Source organism: Histoplasma capsulatum (assembly GCF_000150115.1).
Source record: "Histoplasma capsulatum G186AR genomic scaffold supercont2.6, whole genome shotgun sequence".
Classification (NCBI taxonomy): domain Eukaryota; kingdom Fungi; phylum Ascomycota; class Eurotiomycetes; order Onygenales; family Ajellomycetaceae; genus Histoplasma; species Histoplasma capsulatum.
Genome location: NW_025544806.1, coordinates 834,196 through 852,717, shown reverse-complemented (window position 1 = coordinate 852,717; position 18,522 = coordinate 834,196). Strand labels below are relative to the sequence as shown.

Here is an 18,522-nt window from a genome sequence, read left to right as displayed (position 1 = left end):
TCTAACAGGCAAAATGGCCTTGCCAAGTTGTCGGTGCCACACTGGTCTGACACGATGCTCATGCAATCAGGGCCTCAGGGGGATGTTTGGTTTGAAGAATGTTGACGCCGCGCTCCATTGGCCAGGTCCCTGTCGCTTGCGCATCATCATGCCGCGCTGAAATCCCACCAGGAGCCAGTTTATGTGATACTCCAGCCATTCAGCTGTGAAGGAAGCTCCGCGTTCAGAGAGTTGAGATTTCAGGCGGGCCACAACAAACGGGGCCAGGCTCGGTCAGGCATGGTCAGGCACATGCTTGCCTAACACTCGAGGGTCAATGAAAAGTTTGCGTTGTTGAATGGAGAGAGGGGCAAGAATCAGATAGTACTTGTACTAGCACTTATCAAGAGTGTTGATCGTGGCTGACCAACGCCGAGCAACTTGATTAGCGGCCGGGGAGTCGCTGCCAATAAGCATCGCAAGACTCCAAGCACACCGGTTGGGTGCAACCGGCTCGAAACCGCTGGTGATTGAAACATTCCCCATGGATGGAACTGCAATCACCGTGCGGGCAAATCAGCAAACGTCAAGTCAAAGAAACGCATCCCTGCTGAGACGCCCTACCCACTCCGGTGTTTCATCGTTCTGCTTTCAAACAATGTCATTGCTAACCTTCTTTCAAAGCACTCGCATCCATCCGTCGTCCTTTGGATTCTGTGGTCCATCTTTTGCAGCAGTTGAATCGCCAACAAGGAATCCCTTTTCCAGCATTCACTGGCTCCAAGTTTAGACATCTACGGGCCCGCTTCATGCAACACAAGCCACATCTGCTTGCCACAGACCTTGAAGCGCCCTGCCCGCCTTCAAATGCTTTACATGTGACAATCCTAACACTGATTCCCAAAATCCTGTTAAAGTTGCGTCTGTTCTCTTATTCAGCACATCTAGAACATCTTCTCTTTTCAATATAAAACGATTCTTGAAGCCCGTTGACATGAATATTCCCGCATATTTTCCCTGTCGCCCTCGTCATATCCTCTCAATCTCAGAATCATGGTACAGAACGAGTTACATACCCGTAAGAGAGTTCATACGCCCCACAAGCGGCAATTTCAGACGAGTTCTGGACATGCCTGGTGAAGCGGATTTTGCAGGCATTTTGGCCGTTTTTGGAATGATCCGAAACAAGTTACTAATGAGGTGGATGATGTATGCCTTTCCGCTAAAATGGTACATTGTGCATACAAGTTGTACGTTGCACGTTGCATGTAAAGAAATGGAAGTATACAGGGTGATATAGTCGACCAGATAGCCTGGCGGACGGGGTTGATATTGAACGAATATTGAACGAAGCATGGGTGTATAATATCTCTACCAGAAGAGCATCGTATAACTGGCATTTATTCCTGTTTTAACGGTGATCCAATGTCATCATCATTCCTTAATATACAGGGAAAAGTGAGGGGAGAAAAGTAATACCATCCTCCAAGTGAATGCGCAAAACTGTCTATGAAAATATTCCCAACGCCATGCTCCTGTTGTAAATGCACCTAAGATCGATATGTCGATTCCTCCCTCATATGCCCATATTAACGCCCTTGAATAGCAATTCATTAAGCTTTATTCTGAGAAAGCAAAAAAATCATACTTAGAACGATGTGAAATCATCGTTCTAAGTTCTTCCAGCATTAGGAAGAATTTCATCAGGATCTTCCCCGACAAATTTCCCAATGCTTCTCACCACCTCTTTCAATGCAGCAGACGCAGGGCTATCAGGGAAATTGTCCATGAAGCTCTCCCCAAAATCGCAGGCCATCCCCACCCTCGGGTCCAGCGGCACAGCGCCCAAGAACGGGATACTCATTTCCTTCGCCAGCCTTGCACCGCCACCGGTCGTAGCTCGGAAGATCTGAGACTCATGCGTACACTTCGGGCAGACAAAACCGGACATATTCTCCACGAGCCCCAGGATGCGAATCCCGGCCTTGCGGCAAAAGTCAATTTCCTTCCTCACATCCAACAACGACATCTCCTGCGGTGTAGTCACCACCACCGCCCCGTCGACCCCCGATTCCTTCAAGAACGAGTTCACCGAAAGATGCTCGTCCGACGTGCCCGGCGGGGTATCGACGATCAGGTAATCCAGCTCCCCCCACTCAACATCCTTCAGAAACTGCTTGATCAGCCCATTCTTCTTCGGGCCGCGCCATATCACCGCATCGTCCCGGTTTGGTAGCATGAACTGCACGCTCATCACGCAGAGGTTGTCTGACACCCACACGGGATTCCAGCCCGCGTTGGTGATGTGGATTGTCTCCGCCTCAACCCCCATCATTTTTGGGATCGACGGCCCGCAGATATCCGTGTCCATGATGCCGACGGTCGAGGCCGGGTTGGACGCGAACGCCTGCGCGAGCAGTGAGGAGAATGTCGACTTCCCCACCCCGCCTTTTCCTGACAGGACGAGGATTTTATGTCGGATTGAGGAAAGGCGGGCGGTTATTACTGGGATGTCGGGGTCGGGCCCCTTAGGAGCGGCGGCGCAGATGGCTTGGTTGGGACAACCGTTGCATGCATCGCTTTTGCCTGCTTGGTCGGACTCGGGGCCAGGGCAGTGTTCTGTGTGACAAGCATTAGCGTTAAAATAGGAGGGCATGCAAATCATTTATGCGGTCGAATAGAAAATGCGAGAGTCAATTTTACCAACGTACCAGGCTCTGCGGCGATGAGCTTGGGAGCTGTTTTTGATAATGCGTTGAGCGCCGGGTCTGTATCCTCCAACCATGGAGCCATGGTTACTGTGCTTGAGTTAGGCAAGATATTTCTGTGTGTGTTAATGTTATATAAGGAGGACATATGAATGATCGGAACTCAACAACAACTGGATTATAATTTGTGTCCTCTCCAAATGTTTGGCAGATGCATTATTTGATATTGCAGCAAGCTAACTAACGAAGATGAGGGGCATTACTAATCCGAGCTGCTAAAAAGGTCGGGTGGCGTTTTTCGCGGGGTCGGCTTTCTGCTTCCCTGCATCAAACCTTCCCCCTCCTTTCAAAGCTCTTCCTCCTCTCTCTCATTCTTTCACCTTTTCTACCCGCCTTGCCATCGTTGTACATGCCAGCATTCAAATTACCCTACACAAGATCGGATCAATCATCTGAAGGAGCTGCTCAAAGGATGGGTGGCAAAACAGCAAGCAAACATCACAAAACTTGTTGAGCTCTAAGAAAGTGGAGGACTCAAGGCACCAAGCTTTTGGCAGTGCGGAAGTTACCGATTATGAGCCTACTATTGAAGAAATATGAGAAAGAGTCTCATTACTATTATTAAGCTGAGAGAATGAGAAATTCAAAAGTGTGTTGAAAGATGAATAGATGATGACTTTTCATGAAAATCATTTAGAATATTCTTCAAAAAGAATGATGCATTACTTATGATGACTATTTATGATATTGATTTTTCATTTCATAAAAAGAAGCCTGGGCAGGATGTAGTAATGGCTAACGGCAGCCGAGCATCTAAAGCTCTGCCTTTGGGATAAGAGAATCAACCTTCTCTCTTCAGATCGGGCCGATCGGGGCCTGCCCATCAAGTAATTCAGAGCTAGCTTCTTTTGAACTAGTAAGATCAGATAACCCAGCAGGGGCCATGTCCTCGTCCCCCATGCCACATTTACATCTATCCAAAGATGGTGCGCTGATTTCTACAATAACCCCCGTTTTGCGAGGCTTTTGTACTCTGATATGAAGTGGAGCTTCTGTTATGTTGTGGAGTGGCTTTCTTATGACTACTAGTACCCCTGCGAGAAGTCAGATATCCATCCACTCGCTCCAGGCGACAATTGATATGGCCAACCGGCTTGCTTCAGGGGCATATCAGCTCGATAGCAATGGCGACATTATTTGTTGCCAGGAGTATCTCTACTTCCAGGCACGAATTCAATTCATACAGCGCAAAGCCAATGACTAGTATCTGGCTGATCAGAGTGCCCCTGGCTACTTCTGCCAGTTACTATCATTTTCCGCCTTTTGAATAATAGAGCAGAGCATCTGCCGTTTGTCGTGACCATAGTTTGCCATGTAACGTGCAGCTCAAAAGCAGTATGTAGAGGGTTATGAACTTATCATAACATACAACTTCCTCCTCGCCATGTGAAGATTAGCTATCGCCAATATATCAACCAAGACGCATGTAACAAAAACTCCATTTTCTCTGAACCAGCCCATCCACATCAAAAACAAAATCTAGCCCCCTACGGACTCTCTCATGCCGATAGCTCAATGTCCAACTCCTTAAAAGTAACCACAAGCTCACCACCTTCCTTCGCCGGCTTCGCCGCATACACCCCAGCCCAACACTCCGCAACCCTCTCCTCGTCCGCAAATGCCCAGGTAATCTGACGAATCCGTCTTCTCTCCCCGCCCTCAACCAAATAAATCCACAATGACGTATCCTTCTCCCGAGCCATCTCAATCCGCGCACTGGCGCCCGCCCCTTCCCCAGGCGTCAGCGGAAACAGACTCCAATCCGCCCACTGATCCTTCGCCACGACGCTAACATACGGCTTGTCGTCGACAAACTCGATGCCAGCCTTGACCCACTTCTGCGTCCCGTTGGCGCCGTTCATGACCAGAATCAGCCCGCCCTGGTCGTAGAGGGTCGTCCACTCGCCATGGATGTGTACGCTGGATCGCTGGAAGCTGGAGAGGGGAGCTGTCTTGTGGAGGATGGGCCCGTTGAAGCGGTGGGTGGAAGGGGGTTTTGCCCAGACGTCCGTGGAGGGGTTGGCGGCGATGACGAATCCTGTTTTCAGGTTCGCGGCGGGGGGCACCGGTTGGGTTGAGTTTGTGAACTTGAGATCGGACATGTTGTTTGTCTTTGGTTTCTTGGGTTTGATTGGGGGTTATCCTGGGATGGTATTGGGGTTTTATCGAGCGGGGTTAATTAATGGTGATGGCACGGCTCGGCGGGATGCAGGCCCTCTGGAGTATTATAGCCAATTCAAATTATTCATGAACCTGTCGAGAGGTTCATTTGGAGATTGTTTGCGAGGAATTTGTCTAGGACCCACAAACCCGTTACACACGTAATGTGTTCGTGCCCTTCATGCCCTCCTTGTCGGATGTCTGGGCATAGCTGGGATAGACCTCCATGTGGGGTAGCTATACGACTTTGGCAGGAAACTGCTCGAACTACCAGGAAATCCTATGATATATGCTATGACATACAAATAGATATCCTAAGACACTGGGCGAAGGACGGCACAGTTGGAGGCTGATGTAGTCCATGCATCTGTAAGGTCAAGGGCAATTTTGATCCAGTATGAAAGGTAGTTCAACTTATTGTGATTGTTTAGCATTATTCAGTAGTTGGGATAGAGGTACAGTACAATGCGAAAATCGGGGCCCGACGCTGAGCTATGTGAGACAGAGAAAGTGTGACCAAGTCCGAAGTGATTCGCAAAGGCTCCACTTCCACGAAATTCATAAGTGCTACATCGAAAAAGAAAACATAGAAAATTTGGACGATCGATGGTTTCTTCGTACAACTTGTGGAGTGCAGAGTAAATTGTCTCCGCATATGATTCCTGCTGACCGGGCGAACTAACGCCTGCAAATATTTCGTCAACACGCTGGATGTCTAGACATCTATGCCGTCCCACACACACAGCAATGTCTTCACGACCGCTTCATCCAGATGAATATGAACTCCTCAACCGTCCGTCCCTCGAGTCTCGAGATAGCTTTGACCTGGACGCTGCCGATTTCGAATCTCCTCATCCTACATCCAGCCACAGCTATCCACTCCAAGCCGCTTCTCTGATATCCCGATTACGTTCTCTCCTCCCATTCTTCACCGGACAACAGCATCCCCCTCGAGGTCGCCGACCAGGCCAAACTTCCTGGAAGAAAAGCAAGCATTCTACGTTTCGCCGTCGTCTTACCTTACGCCGGCTCTGTTTTATTTGTTTCGCGTCCTGCGGAATAATATCCGCCCTCGCGCTCCTCACGTTTATCATCCGCCCTTCCTATACACATCCTCCCGTCCATTACAATTCCCTCCGACATACCGTATTGAATTCACAGTCCCCAGGCAGGGGGAACCCGCGAAACGAAAAGGTGTTCGTTGCCGCCAGCTTATACGATAGAGATGGCGCGCTTGCACGGGGGAGATGGGGAGAAAATATTCTTGAACTTATCAGCTTATTGGGGGATGATAACGTATTCTTAAGCATATATGAGAGCAACAGTGGATTGGAGGGCGAAACCGCACTCAGGGAGTTTGAAGACAAAATCAAATGCAAGCGGTCAATCGTCTACGAGGAGCGCATGGATGTAAATTCAGTGTCTCATATCACATTACCAGACGGCTCGGAGCGCATAAAACGGATAGCCTATCTAGCTGAGGCGCGAAACCGAGCACTCCGGCCCCTCGATGATCCGGCTAGCGATCGGTTCGATAAACTCCTATACCTCAATGATGTTGTCTTCGATCCCATTGACGCCCTCCAGCTCCTCTTCTCTACAAACATGGACAAAAGCGGCACCGCACAGTACCGTGCCGCCTGCGCTGTTGATTTCATCAACCCGTTTAAATTTTATGATACCTTTGCCACGAGGGACCTGGAGGGTTTCTCGATGGGAGTTCCTTTCTACCCGTGGTTCTCTAATGCAGGGAAGGCTGAGAGCCGGCACGATGTGCTTGATCAAAAGGACGCCGTCCGTGTGAGGAGTTGCTGGGGGGGAATGGTCGCATTTGATGCAAGGTTTTTCCAGCAGGGGAAAACCGAACAACCCGGGCAACGTAAAGCGCAGGGACGGAGGGATGATGACCCAGTGCCTCGCGCGTCTTCGGTAGCCAGGTTCCGCGCAGAGTCGGACCTCTACTGGGATGCTTCAGAATGCTGCCTGATCCACGCAGATATCCAAAAACCACCTTATGAATCCAATAACGAACCAGTCGTCGATACAGGCATATACATGAATCCTTACGTTCGAGTTGCATACGACACACAAACTTTGGCATGGCTTGGTGTCACTCGAAGATTTGAAAGGCTCTATTCCTTGGCCCATTCTATTGTAAATGCTGTTGCCGGTATGCCTAGGTCCAACCCCCGCCGGACCGAAGTAGCGGGAGCAGACGTGGAGGAAAAAGTCTGGGTTCCCAACGGCGAGAAGGGGGGTTCTTACGAAGTGGTTAAACGCAAGGCTGGGACTGGAGGTTTCTGTGGTCGTCGCGGGCTGCAGGTAATGGTGGCTAACCCTAGTAAGGGGCAAAAGAACTGGGAATCTCTTCCTGTTCCAGCGGGCTATTAAATTATAGCGATTACGTTTTCATTTCCCTTCCTATTTTCTTGTCATTCCCAAATTCCTGTACTTTATATCATCACTGAAGTTTCAACAGTTATTGTTACCTTCTTCATTCCTGGGTTATGACGATAATGAGTTAGAGAGACGCCATCCCCACTGGCATCTCACATGTGAAATATGGCATATATCTTGAGGCGTTTCCTCTTTTCTGTTTATGATAATTCTGCAATCTTGATACCAGGCCCTTTTCCGTTCTTTGAGGCATAGAATAGCTCGATTTTTTCAGGATACACTTCCGCTCAATGAGCAATTGTTTACAACGGATTCTTTTGCCGCTGAAACTTGATACTATGACCAAGACCCTTTTTCGGGTTGATGGTAGGTGAAGCAGGCTCTGACCGCTCTTCTTTACAATCCTATTTCTTTTTTATTATCAGGATTGTTGCTTAAATGCCTTGGATTATTCCGCTGCGGTATGGATTGCCCAGCTGTGTTTCGGGATTGCGGGACCAAGCATTCCTCTACGTGATGCCTTGCGTGAAAGACAATCCAGGCCCATTTTTCCCATATTTCATTGTCGTCTCTCCTCCAACCGAGTTCTCCATATCATCCACCCCACCAGCCGTCCCATCCCCCAACGCTTCTCAACTCACCCCATGGAGAGTATGTCACAGTGAAGGCCCCCCAAAACCCCGACAAATGCATACCCACACGAGCCAATCAAAACAGGGACATAAAACGAAACTGCTATCGCCATGGACCCTTCCCGGCAACCCCTCCGCGAGCAGGACGAATACATCACTTTAAACCAGCTATTAGTCGACACCTTCGATAAAGTCGGCAAAGCATCCGGTGCTGGAGGTTTGGAAACGAGCAAATGGGCTGTTAAAGATGGGGAAACACTGTCGCCTTACGGGTATAGATCGAACCCGGTGCAACACCATAATAATCAACCACAACCACAAGAACAACAACAACAAAGTCAATTCAGCAATGGTGCGTTACTGGGGACTAGTTCATGTGTAAGCTACATCGGCCCGCAAAATAATCAGCAGCAGACGCTTTCTTCTCCGCAGCAGTACAAGTACGAGAATGGATATGGTGGAGACCACATAGGGGCAGGGGGAGGAATTCACGGAGCTGCGTCTACAAGTTTTACAACTACTGCTTCTACTCGAGATGGAGATGGTACAGGAATCCTCCGCGTGAGAGATGTCGACATGGATGTTGATATGGGTTCCCTTCATGCGCTGGTGGGACAGTGTATTGACCCGGGCCTCGAAAGAATTGTCGATGTCTGGGAAGTGAGAGATGTAAGAATTTTTTTTCTTCTGTATTCATCAACTCTCTAATCCGTCGCTTCTCTTTGGTTTTTGTCCTGTTCGTTCTTCTGTTCATTTAATCAGTAAACGATATCCCTTATCATCTGCAGTCTATGCCGAAACCAGAACGAAATAAGCTAATCGATTCCACCAAAAATATATATAGACGTGTCGCACGGTAACACTGCACTTCTCATCGACCGGCAAAGCGATGCTCTTCTCCTCTTTGCTTGGCCGGTTGCATAGTTGGTCAAGATATAATGTTGATCATGTTCCTCCATTGGATCCACAAGTTAGTTTATATCTCTCTTTAAAAACCCTTTTTGTCCCTTGTTTTATTAGAACGATGTAATTAACCATAACTGTTAATTGGAAGAATTGTATGTAATTTCTACCACCATCGATCGAGATCCGCTGTCACGGCTGGGTGAAAGAGTGCCTACGTAGTTCAAAACAAAACAAAACAAGAAGAAAAAAGGGATATTTTGATAGAGCAAACGAAAGTTTATCCAAACTGGACCCCCATAGCCTACTGTAACCTAACAAACATTTGAAATAGAGATAAAAAGTGTAGAACAAAATATAATATAGAAAAAAGATAACAACTAGAAACAAGGGCTGGGACACGTTTGAACACACAAAATGACACCACTAGTAAATACCATATGAAATTCGATACGAAGAGGCAGAGGTTGAATGAAATGCTCGGGGGGAAGAAATGTTAAGCGGCCACGAAAAGAAAAAGATCAACTGATTGATAACACAAATAATTTGAGGAGAATATCCTCACTCTCAGAGGGAGAGTATGCAAGAAGGAATTGAATAAAACATGGGCAAATAAATTGGCCTCCTCCTGCTCCTCCTTATGTACTGTACTTGGCGCCAAACTATCCCTATCCCTTTTTCGAAACGGATTCCGCGCTCAATCTAGGACTTTTCATAGATTCAGGATAAGTTTGTCACGCATTTAATATTCAATATCGGGGGCTGGGCGAAGCGATTACATTGAGTAAGTTCTCCCCCACCTAGTTATATCTGGGTTCCTGTATTCAGGCTCACCTCGTTTGTAGGTCGCCATTTCACTCAGTCCAATCTCTGGAAGACAAATACTCCCCGCGGGTATACCGAAGCTACCACATTGTGAGGTTCCTCTGACAGAATCCTTGCTTCACGATGGATTGGGATCAGTTGGCGGAGGAAAAGTCGCAAAAGGTGTATGCCGGCTGGTTAAAACTTCTTTTGCAAAACTCCCCAGCCTTGCCCCTCAAGCTTGCTACTCAGCATCGTCCTGGTTTTCAAGCTACTAGAGTTTCAGATTTCACAACTGGCTCGTTCAATATGTGCTGTACTGTCTCCTTTGAAGATGGTTTCCATGTTATTGTTAGGTTTCCTATTCTGGGCCGAAGTCGCTTCCGCTGTGAAAAAACTAGTGATGAGCTCTTGGTGATGGCCTTTATTGCTCGGCACACATCTATCCCCATCCCGACTGTCCTTGGAACTGGAAAATGGGGCTGTGGTCCTTACATTGTCACAACCGTCATTGAGGGCACTTTGCTTTCTAGATGCCTCCGAGATCCTTCTGTGTTAGCACCAAGCCTGAATCCTGATGTTTCTAAATCAGACTTGGAGATCGCCTTCTCTGGGATGGCTCAAATTGTGCTAGAGCTCTCCAAGCCGGTATTTAAGTATATTGGAGGCTTGAAATGGGACTCTGGGAAGTGGAGGGTTTCAAAGCGGCCTCTAACTCTCAACATGAATGAGCTTGTACGCGTGGGAAATTTCCCTCCCGACAAATTTGTTGATTGTAATCACATCTTTGCAAGTGCCTCTGGATACTTCCAGCAACTGGCAGAGCAACAGTTTTTGCACCTCAAATATCAACGCAATGATGCCATCACCAATGAGGACGACTGCCGGAAGAAATATGTGGCTCGCTGTCTTTTCAAGCAAATAGCACAGCGGGTCACAGTTCAACATGGCCGATACCACCTCTACTGCGACGATTTGCGCCCATCAAATGTCCTTGCAATGGGGTCTAGCTTGAAGATCACTGGTGTCATTGACTGGGAGTATAAATATGTCGCCCCCGCTGAATTTACATACAGTGCTCCATGGTGGCTCCTATTCGAAAGCCCAGAGGCTTGGGACTTGAACAACTTCATGGACCGATACCGCCCTCGCCTCAAACTATTCCTTGAGGTACTCCGTGTTTATGAAGATGAGCAGATTCGCCAAGGCAGTCTAAGGGAATCACAGCGTCTATCAGATAGGATGGCGCTCTCTATTGAAGATGGGCTCTTTTGGTTTTGTCTCGCAGCCAGAAAAAGCTTCATGTTTGATGAGATCTATTGGGCATATCTTGATGAACAATACTTTGGGCCTTTGAGCTCTCTTGATGACCGGCTTTCCCTTTTGACCCAAGATGAACGGGACCAAATGGAGGATTTTGTTCGGGCAAAAGTGCAGCAGAAAGAGGAAAGGAGGTTGGATGAACACCAAACATTTGATGAAGTTTTTGACTTATAGTCTATGAAATTGAGGGAGGCCAAGTCAAATTTTGCTGTCATTGCCGCAGCAGAGCAGCTCTGTGATGGCGAAGGTTGCTACTTGTGTCGGCATCCGGCTCGAATTAGGGGAGGCCGAAGGAAATTTCTGGCTTGGAAGACTCAACACAGTTACTGTGATAACATATTACGACAGCTTGAAAACCGTATGAAAGATGCAGCTTGGGAGTACAGTTGGTTGCGGTGGTGGATTTCATTTACCCTGACCTATTTATTCCCTAGGGCGAGGTGTACGCTTGTGTTTGTACAGCTGTTCTCGAAATCGACTTCACCAGGTGTAACCGTCTTATTGAGGCTCTAGAAATACAGCGAGAAGTGGTAGGATATTAATTCTTTTATGGAAAGAGATACATTGATTATGATTAACTAGTTATTTTTTTTATACTAAAAGTAGTAGAAGCTCTGAAGCTTACACTACTTAAGGAATTTTTGAATTACATTTCATTGACTCAATATAATTAGAGCAGTCTATCTCTGATATTAATTCAAATCTACTGTCAAATAAACACGTTTAAATAACTCAGATTCTCTCTGAACTATAGTAGATATATAAAGATTGAGAAATAAACTAAACTACAATAGAGACAGTATAAAAGTTGAATTTGTGTTTATAATGAAATTGAAATGTAAAAGAAAAGAGAGAGTCACATCTTTTAAATAAAAAAAAAATAACCTTCAGAGGAAAACTGCTCCAAGGCTTTGATTGTTTGTGGTTTTGATCTTGGAGTTAAAGCAAGAAGAAAGGCGTATTTAGAAAACAAAGGCGAAATAACAATGATGATGAATAAATAAATACACAAAGATAGAAGACAATGCTCTCAAATGAAAATAAAGGGGAATGGAGTCACAGTAACACCGTACACTAATATCTTTTTGGATGGACGAGGGTGCGCATGTGGCAACTGTAAGAGAACCCTTGAAAAAAAACCGTTTAACCTCTCCAGACTTCTCGGATCATCTTAAACCCCTCAACGATCCAGCGCAAGGGGGGGGGGGGAAGGGTTGGTGAGAGAACTCCTAGCTATTTCGCATGTGGTTTCTCTTTTGCAAATCATCTCATATGTGTCAAAGGAAAAGGGGGGATCTCTTGCACTAAAAAAATTTACAGATGAAAAAAAATGGTTTAGAAAACAAAATGGAACAGAAGTTGGACGACAGAATCCCAATATGATTCCTCCTTTTGCACAATTTTGTTTTAATTATCTCTATCAAAACAAAAATATAGGTCAGCTTAATCCAAGGTTTAGGTGAGAAAATAGGAACAAAACGGACAAGGAAAATATGGAGTGCATTCGGTCAAAGGGCAACGAGATGAATACTTACACGTCCACGGCGTCCGCCAGGTGGTGGAACCTGGATGGCATGAGATTGATAGGACTGCTGTGGGTAGGAAGAATACATATGAGTATTATTCACAGCCGCGGTGAACTGAGGAGGTGCAAATGGGGGTTGGTGAAGCATTGGACTTGAGCTTATTTGCGGTGGAGGCCCGGAAAGAGGTGATGAATGCGGTTGCAAGGCCCGAAAGCTGTCCAGAGCAGTTGGTGCTGATGGAAAGCCATTGAAAGTCGCCCCTGCCATCTGCGGCGCATAAAACCCACCAGGGGACATACCACGTGTTTGGGAGGCGAGGAATGTCTGGTATTGGAGTTGGTTTATCGGGAGGATAGGCTCCTGGGGAAAGCCGGGGTTGTTGCTCATCGAAGACAAATTCATGAGTCCATTGACGCCATTCATTGCAGTCATACCGTAAACATCATAAGGAGGAAGGCTCTGCTCTGACGAAATAGATCGTGCCATGGCAGTTGGAGAATCAAAGGACTGGGGCTGTAGGACTGGGGCAAACTGTCCACCGAATTGTCTTTCTGGTTGTGACTGTGAAGTATAACTATTGGCATTTGCTTGTCGAGATGATGAGGGTCGGCGTTGGTTCTTTTCATTGTTAGAATTATGGGCATTTTGGTTCTCCCTAGAATGATGATTATCCCGAGAGCTTCCTCCACCCCGGGAGGACAGCCCAACTTCGTCCATTAGTCGTTTATAACCTTGGCTTGGTGTTGTTTTCAATTTTGTTAGTACTTTGGCGACAGTCTGAACAACTTCAGTGCGCATGCTCTCATCAAAGAAGGGTGTTGTAAGAACTTTAAAAATAAATGTTGCACCAGAAGTCTGGTCGCTGAGAATTTGTTCCAAAGTTTCATCTCCAGGACTGTAGAACAGAGCTTTGAGAACTGTTTCGCGAGCTTCCGGTTCGTTCCTTTGGTTGATCACCTTGAGTACCGTCAAATAGGCAACCTTGTGGGTACAGAGATGGACAAGATGGGGAACTAGGCGAGGGGCAAGAACAGTACGTCGACATGGAAACGTGCATGTATCAAGAAACCAAGTAAGCAATAGCGCACCATTTGCATTGGTCGCCAACTGGACGCTGTGAAGAGCAATAGCCGCAGCTAGCATTCGCTGTTGATCTTTGGTGGCGTGATGGCTCTCCAAGCAAGCCCTCATAGCGCGGGCACCAAATCTGCCTTGGGCGATCTCCCACATCCGACTGAGCATAGATTCAAAGATAAAATCGGTATATGGAGGTCCAAAGCGCAAACAGCATTGCAGCACGTAATTGCCATACTGATCTAAGAATAGTGGCACAGTGTACGGACGAAGACTCTCTACAATCATCTGTTTCTGCTTCGGGTCCTTGGCAACGTCGATAATCTTCTGTGCAGCCCAGGTTCCATTCTTGTGTACGCCAATCTCAGCAAGGTGAGGAGCAATTTCAGCCAACATTTTTTCTTTGGTGGGCTCTGAGCAGTATTCAAATAACTTTTGGACAACCGTGTTGCCAAGATAATCGGATGACAATTCCGCGATTTCAGGAAGCATCCCGTTTGCTGTCTCCTCGGTTTCGTTCACTGCAAGCGTGCCGTTGTCAATCCGCTTTCGAATATCCCGGAGTCTAGGGGCATCATAGACCCGAGTTTGACTTGGTTCTGGAATTGGAGGAATTTCGTCCACAAATGACTTAAAGGCCACAGCTCGCTGAATGCTCTCTGTAATGCTTTGACACTCTCCTTCCGATGCATCAAATTCGGCAACGATCTGTGTCATTTCTGGTTGCAATTCGGCCAACTGTGGAATAGTCGGTATATTAGGGCCAGGGCCATTTGCAGTGTCCGTCCCTGAAGTCCCATCTTGCACATCCGGATTATTTCCACCACGACCTAAGCCACTGGAGGTTGGGTCAGGAGTGGGCGATTGGTGGTCACCGTTTTGGCCAGGGGTGCCGGTACCAGATGTTCCCGGCACTTTCGCATAGCCGATCCGTACTGGTCCAGCACCTGGGAATATTTCTTTGCCATTCAGAAGGGACTTAGCTTGAATCGCACTTTCTACTCGTTCAAAATTCACGAATCCGCAGTTCTTGTGGGTCAGAACCCTGGTCGACTCGATTTTGCCATACACATTGAAAATAGCGTCAAGGGAAGTCACCGTTGTTGAGACGGGAATGCTGCCAATCCACAATGCTCGAGTAGGACCATCTAGATTAGTTTCATCCAAGATCTCCTGGCCTTGTCGTAAACTTTGCATGCCACCCAACTGCAACATCTGAACTGCTTCTGGGAGATCGTCATATTCTGCTGTCTCCGAAATCCGTAGGTCTGCAATGCTAAGGCTATTATCAAGTCTGGATGGAGTGGCTAGATAGTTGCGGATCGATGAGCGCTGAGCAGGAGTATCCAAAACTCCAGCAGTGCGGGCACGTGGACGACTCGCAGATGCATGATTGGCAAATGCCTGGACCGCCAAATTGTGTTGATGAATTTGTGCCTGGGTCGCGGCTAATTGGGCAGCAGTTGCGGCAGCTGAAGGTGTTAATGTCCCGGACGGAACACCCGCATACGGAAGCCCATAATGGTCCTCGTCATCTTCGGCATATTTCTCCTTCGCATTTACAGAATAGGAGCGGAAGCGGTTGGAATTTTTATTCATCATTACCAGGTCAGCAAGAAGCGGGGGTAAAGTGGATGTCTGTTGCTGCTGCTGCTGTTGCTGTTGCATGAGCTGGTCGACAGATGGGCGCACAAGTTGTGCTCGGGCCTGCTGTGGAGTTTCAGCAAGACCAAGGTAGTCTAAAGTTTTAACGTCCGCGTCCGCGAGACCATCTCTTGAAAATGATGACTGGGCCGGTGACGTGGGTCCCTCCGATGATCTGATACTTGTTAAAGTAGTTGCTCTCTCTCTCCCCGATGACCAGTTGGTGGAAAACAAAGAAGGGCCAAAAGGGTTCGAACCTCCAAGCACACTTGTACGTTGTGGCATGGACCCGGCACGAAGGCGTGAAAGTAAGGCTGTATTGTTTCCGCTCCCAGCACCCGAAGGTCTGCTAGAGGAGTCGATGCCTGCCACCGCAGGGGGTCGGAACGGGCTTGTTGACGGTGTGGGCCTCGATGTTTTTGACGTAAACGATTGGGCACCAACACCATTTAACGTGCCAACTGGAGAAAAACGGGAAGGAACTGTTCCTGCTCTCGTTCTTCGAGCAGGACTGGTAAGATTGCCTTCTGGCGCAGAAACAAAGTCAGGGAATTCATCTTGACTTGGGGATTCCGGGATGTTCTCTCGAAGTGGCGTCGAGTTGCCGCTAGTTGGAGGGCCCCAGATATTTGGAGCAAGTCCTTCTTGAGCCTGAATCTCTCGAGCTCTATTATTAAACGACGGTGACATAGTAGAACCATGTTAGCCAGAGCAATGGTAAGCACTAACGTAAAATGAAGACAGAGCCTTACCTCTTCGAGAACAAACGAGCGCCAAGGTCATGAGAAGGGGAACCAGCCCCGATCCTGGCATTTCCGAGAGGTCCTCCAGCGTTATTCAACCCATTTGAACTTCCAAAGGAGGATTTCATAGAATTTGATCCCGGCTGCTCATTCGGCGACGAGCTTCCGGTCGAGGTGCCGGACATTGGTTGCGAAGCAGGAAGGTAGTTGAGGTTGAGATGGCCATCGGGCCTGGAGGAAGGAGCCATTATAGATTAAGCTGTCTTATGCCCGGGTAGAAGGTTACTTTCAAAATCTCAAACTTCTCTCGGAGAAGATAGGACTACCAAGCGTCGGATCGAATAGGAACTGCGGGAACTTTGGAGCTTGGGAAAATCATAGGCAATAATATATTAGGCCTGTAGATCTCTCAAACGGACCCTTCGATCCAGGTGTCTATTACGCAGGTATTGCAGAAAATGTAATTATCTCGATTATAAACTTCCAACACTCGGTGGCGAGCAACTCAGATCGCACAGCAATGGACGGATAGATAGCCTTGCAGGGTGTTATTGAGGAAGCTGAATCAAAGATATTACGCCGAAGGAACGCACGAATCGATATCGACTGTAGTTTCAAAGCCGGATGGGGCAAAGTACGAACGGAGGTCTGGGCAATAAGGTCGTAATTAGGCAGACTCCGTTTTAGGTGAGTTATATTTGGAGCCGCGTGGTGTTATAGAAGCAGAGTAAGACGGAGAGATGACTGAGGTCTCTTCACAGAAACATATCCAGTTTATTAAAAATCTATCGAAAAAGACGCCGTGGAAAATGTCCGAAGCCAGGCGTATGTAAAGGTAGAATAGTATGTCGTCGAGACAGTGGACGTGGAGGAATTCTAAGGAGGCAAAGGTCTTAGACACAAATTGGTGAGGTTTGTTCGAGGAAGCAAAGCAGGTAGGTTAGCTAAGCGTGGAAGACGTGAGCGAACAAAAGCACCAGTCAGGGGGCGGTGGTAGAGGTCAAAGAAAAGGGCTAAAAGGGGGGGAGTTTATTAGTAAGGCAGGGAGACAAAAATGAATGGAAAAGAAAAGGAGACTTGAAAATGCGAAGTAGACGGAAGAGACGCGGGATGGGACATAGAGGAGGGTGAAGAAGAGACGGCAGAGACCGGGAAAGAAGGGAAGAAGAAGAGATGAAGTTGAGGATGAGGATGAGGATGAGGATGAGAAGGTTGATCGAGTGGAAGAGGAAGTGATCAGGATGAGGCTTATGGCAGCTGTTTGGGCTGGCCACAAGCGGTTTAGCGCCGTTTAGGAGCGAAGTCCTGTTTCGTTCGAGATCAGAACCGACAAAGCAACGCTCTGTATATCAGCCACAATCCGCTTGTCTTTGAGCATTTGATCCCTTTGACAACAACCTGCGGTCCATTTCCCGGCTATTTCTGAGACCCTTTTGTGTCCTCATGGGTGGCTTAGAGAAAACGGCCCGCCACTCCCTTTCCCAGGATACACACGTATGGCTGAAACGTCAACATGGACTCCGACCAAAGTAAGTTGAAATAAATAATCTCGTTCTTTCTCCCTATTATTTTTCGGGCCAACGAAGAGCGTGCATCACATTTGCCGTCCCCTCAGCCACAGACCGGGTTTCAAACCCGTGAGTTAGTTATTTCTTACCAATCAACCCAATCCCACGGGAACCGAACCTTCACAGAACATGCTCTGTGCCTGCAGTATCGAAAATTGAACAGAAACCCATAGATAGCACGCCATGCCTCACCTCCGCTATCAATTGGCATACATCTACGTATAAATGGTCATGACTATCTCAATCCCGCACCCCGCATCTCAGTGTAATCCTCGGGCTCAACAGCCAAACAAAACAAGGGACCACGAAAAATGCTGCACTTGATTCGCATGCATGAAAATCAGATCATCATCATCCAATAATCGCCCAACGTTTCGGTTTATGAAACATATTTTCCACCAAAACTCCTGGGACCCTTCAGCGTTAGGGAAATTAAGCCGCCTGTGGAGAATAAGGGGAAAACCAAATTCATTTGTCCTACCAATCCTTACCAGCAGCTAATAATACCTAATATTGGGGGTATCCAGGAAGCCTTGGCTAACAACCATAGGTCTAGACTTCGAAAACATGGGATATATGTTTCTCAGTCAAATGGTAACGGTCACTCAATATTCAGTAAACGGGTGGTCTGGGGTCGAATTTTGTCGTAAGACTTTTGTTTTGCATACTTAAATCGAAGATTCCAAGCATGTGGGTGTAGACGCGTCAAGGTATTTGTTTAAGTTTAAAGATGCCATCCGCCTTTGGTCGTGTGGCACAAACCTTAAAGTGGCGTCTGGAATCCACTAGCCACAATTTGAGGTTGTTTATCTAAGCAAGCATCCTTGAACCCAAAGAGATGGAAAATACAACAAGCTAGAAAAGGTTTATCTTTTATGAACCCTTATCGGCTGCCACCATAAAGGGGTGATGGTTTAATAGAATATTCCTCAGTTCATACGTCGCGTCTACCCTAAGTTCGCCTACAATTTTCCAACCTCTGTGGAGATATGCCGCCGCCA

General features: G+C 47.3%; 8 protein-coding genes across 8 annotated transcripts; 4 read left to right on the top strand and 4 right to left on the bottom strand.

Annotated features, from left to right (window-relative positions):
- Nucleotides 1-372: 372 nt before the first annotated feature.
- On the bottom strand, nucleotides 373-1,137 carry HCBG_04992 (uncharacterized protein; the record flags this gene model as incomplete). The annotated part of the gene is made up of 4 exons (XM_045432041.1): nucleotides 373-533; nucleotides 652-693; nucleotides 822-887; nucleotides 1,056-1,137. 4 exons carry the CDS (start codon nucleotides 1,135-1,137, stop codon nucleotides 373-375), a joined length of 351 nt encoding a protein of 116 aa, XP_045287253.1.
- A 202-nt stretch (nucleotides 1,138-1,339) lies between these two features.
- Nucleotides 1,340-2,877, bottom strand: HCBG_04991 (cytosolic Fe-S cluster assembling factor NBP35; the record flags this gene model as incomplete). The annotated part of the gene is made up of 2 exons (XM_045432040.1): nucleotides 1,340-2,598; nucleotides 2,691-2,877. The coding sequence occupies 2 exons, from the start codon at nucleotides 2,833-2,835 to the stop codon at nucleotides 1,652-1,654; spliced, it is 1,092 nt and encodes a 363-aa protein (XP_045287252.1).
- A 1,369-nt stretch (nucleotides 2,878-4,246) lies between these two features.
- HCBG_04990 (uncharacterized protein) lies at nucleotides 4,247-4,849 on the bottom strand (the record flags this gene model as incomplete). Its single annotated transcript, XM_045432039.1, has 1 exon — nucleotides 4,247-4,849. The coding sequence occupies one exon, from the start codon at nucleotides 4,847-4,849 to the stop codon at nucleotides 4,247-4,249; it is 603 nt and encodes a 200-aa protein (XP_045287251.1).
- Nucleotides 4,850-5,654: 805 nt separating this feature from the next.
- HCBG_04989 (uncharacterized protein) lies at nucleotides 5,655-7,298 on the top strand (the record flags this gene model as incomplete). The annotated part of the gene is made up of 1 exon (XM_045432038.1): nucleotides 5,655-7,298. The coding sequence occupies one exon, from the start codon at nucleotides 5,655-5,657 to the stop codon at nucleotides 7,296-7,298; it is 1,644 nt and encodes a 547-aa protein (XP_045287250.1).
- A 749-nt stretch (nucleotides 7,299-8,047) lies between these two features.
- On the top strand, nucleotides 8,048-9,061 carry HCBG_04988 (uncharacterized protein; the record flags this gene model as incomplete). The annotated part of the gene is made up of 3 exons (XM_045432037.1): nucleotides 8,048-8,605; nucleotides 8,781-8,859; nucleotides 8,988-9,061. 3 exons carry the CDS (start codon nucleotides 8,048-8,050, stop codon nucleotides 9,059-9,061), a joined length of 711 nt encoding a protein of 236 aa, XP_045287249.1.
- A 726-nt stretch (nucleotides 9,062-9,787) lies between these two features.
- On the top strand, nucleotides 9,788-11,140 carry HCBG_04987 (phosphotransferase enzyme family protein; the record flags this gene model as incomplete). Its single annotated transcript, XM_045432036.1, has 1 exon — nucleotides 9,788-11,140. One exon carries the CDS (start codon nucleotides 9,788-9,790, stop codon nucleotides 11,138-11,140), a length of 1,353 nt encoding a protein of 450 aa, XP_045287248.1.
- Nucleotides 11,141-11,204: 64 nt separating this feature from the next.
- On the top strand, nucleotides 11,205-11,508 carry HCBG_04986 (uncharacterized protein; the record flags this gene model as incomplete). Its single annotated transcript, XM_045432035.1, has 2 exons — nucleotides 11,205-11,324; nucleotides 11,401-11,508. The coding sequence occupies 2 exons, from the start codon at nucleotides 11,205-11,207 to the stop codon at nucleotides 11,506-11,508; spliced, it is 228 nt and encodes a 75-aa protein (XP_045287247.1).
- A 966-nt stretch (nucleotides 11,509-12,474) lies between these two features.
- Nucleotides 12,475-16,201, bottom strand: HCBG_04985 (pumilio domain-containing protein c; the record flags this gene model as incomplete). Its single annotated transcript, XM_045432034.1, has 2 exons — nucleotides 12,475-15,877; nucleotides 15,963-16,201. 2 exons carry the CDS (start codon nucleotides 16,199-16,201, stop codon nucleotides 12,475-12,477), a joined length of 3,642 nt encoding a protein of 1,213 aa, XP_045287246.1.
- Nucleotides 16,202-18,522: the final 2,321 nt, after the last annotated feature.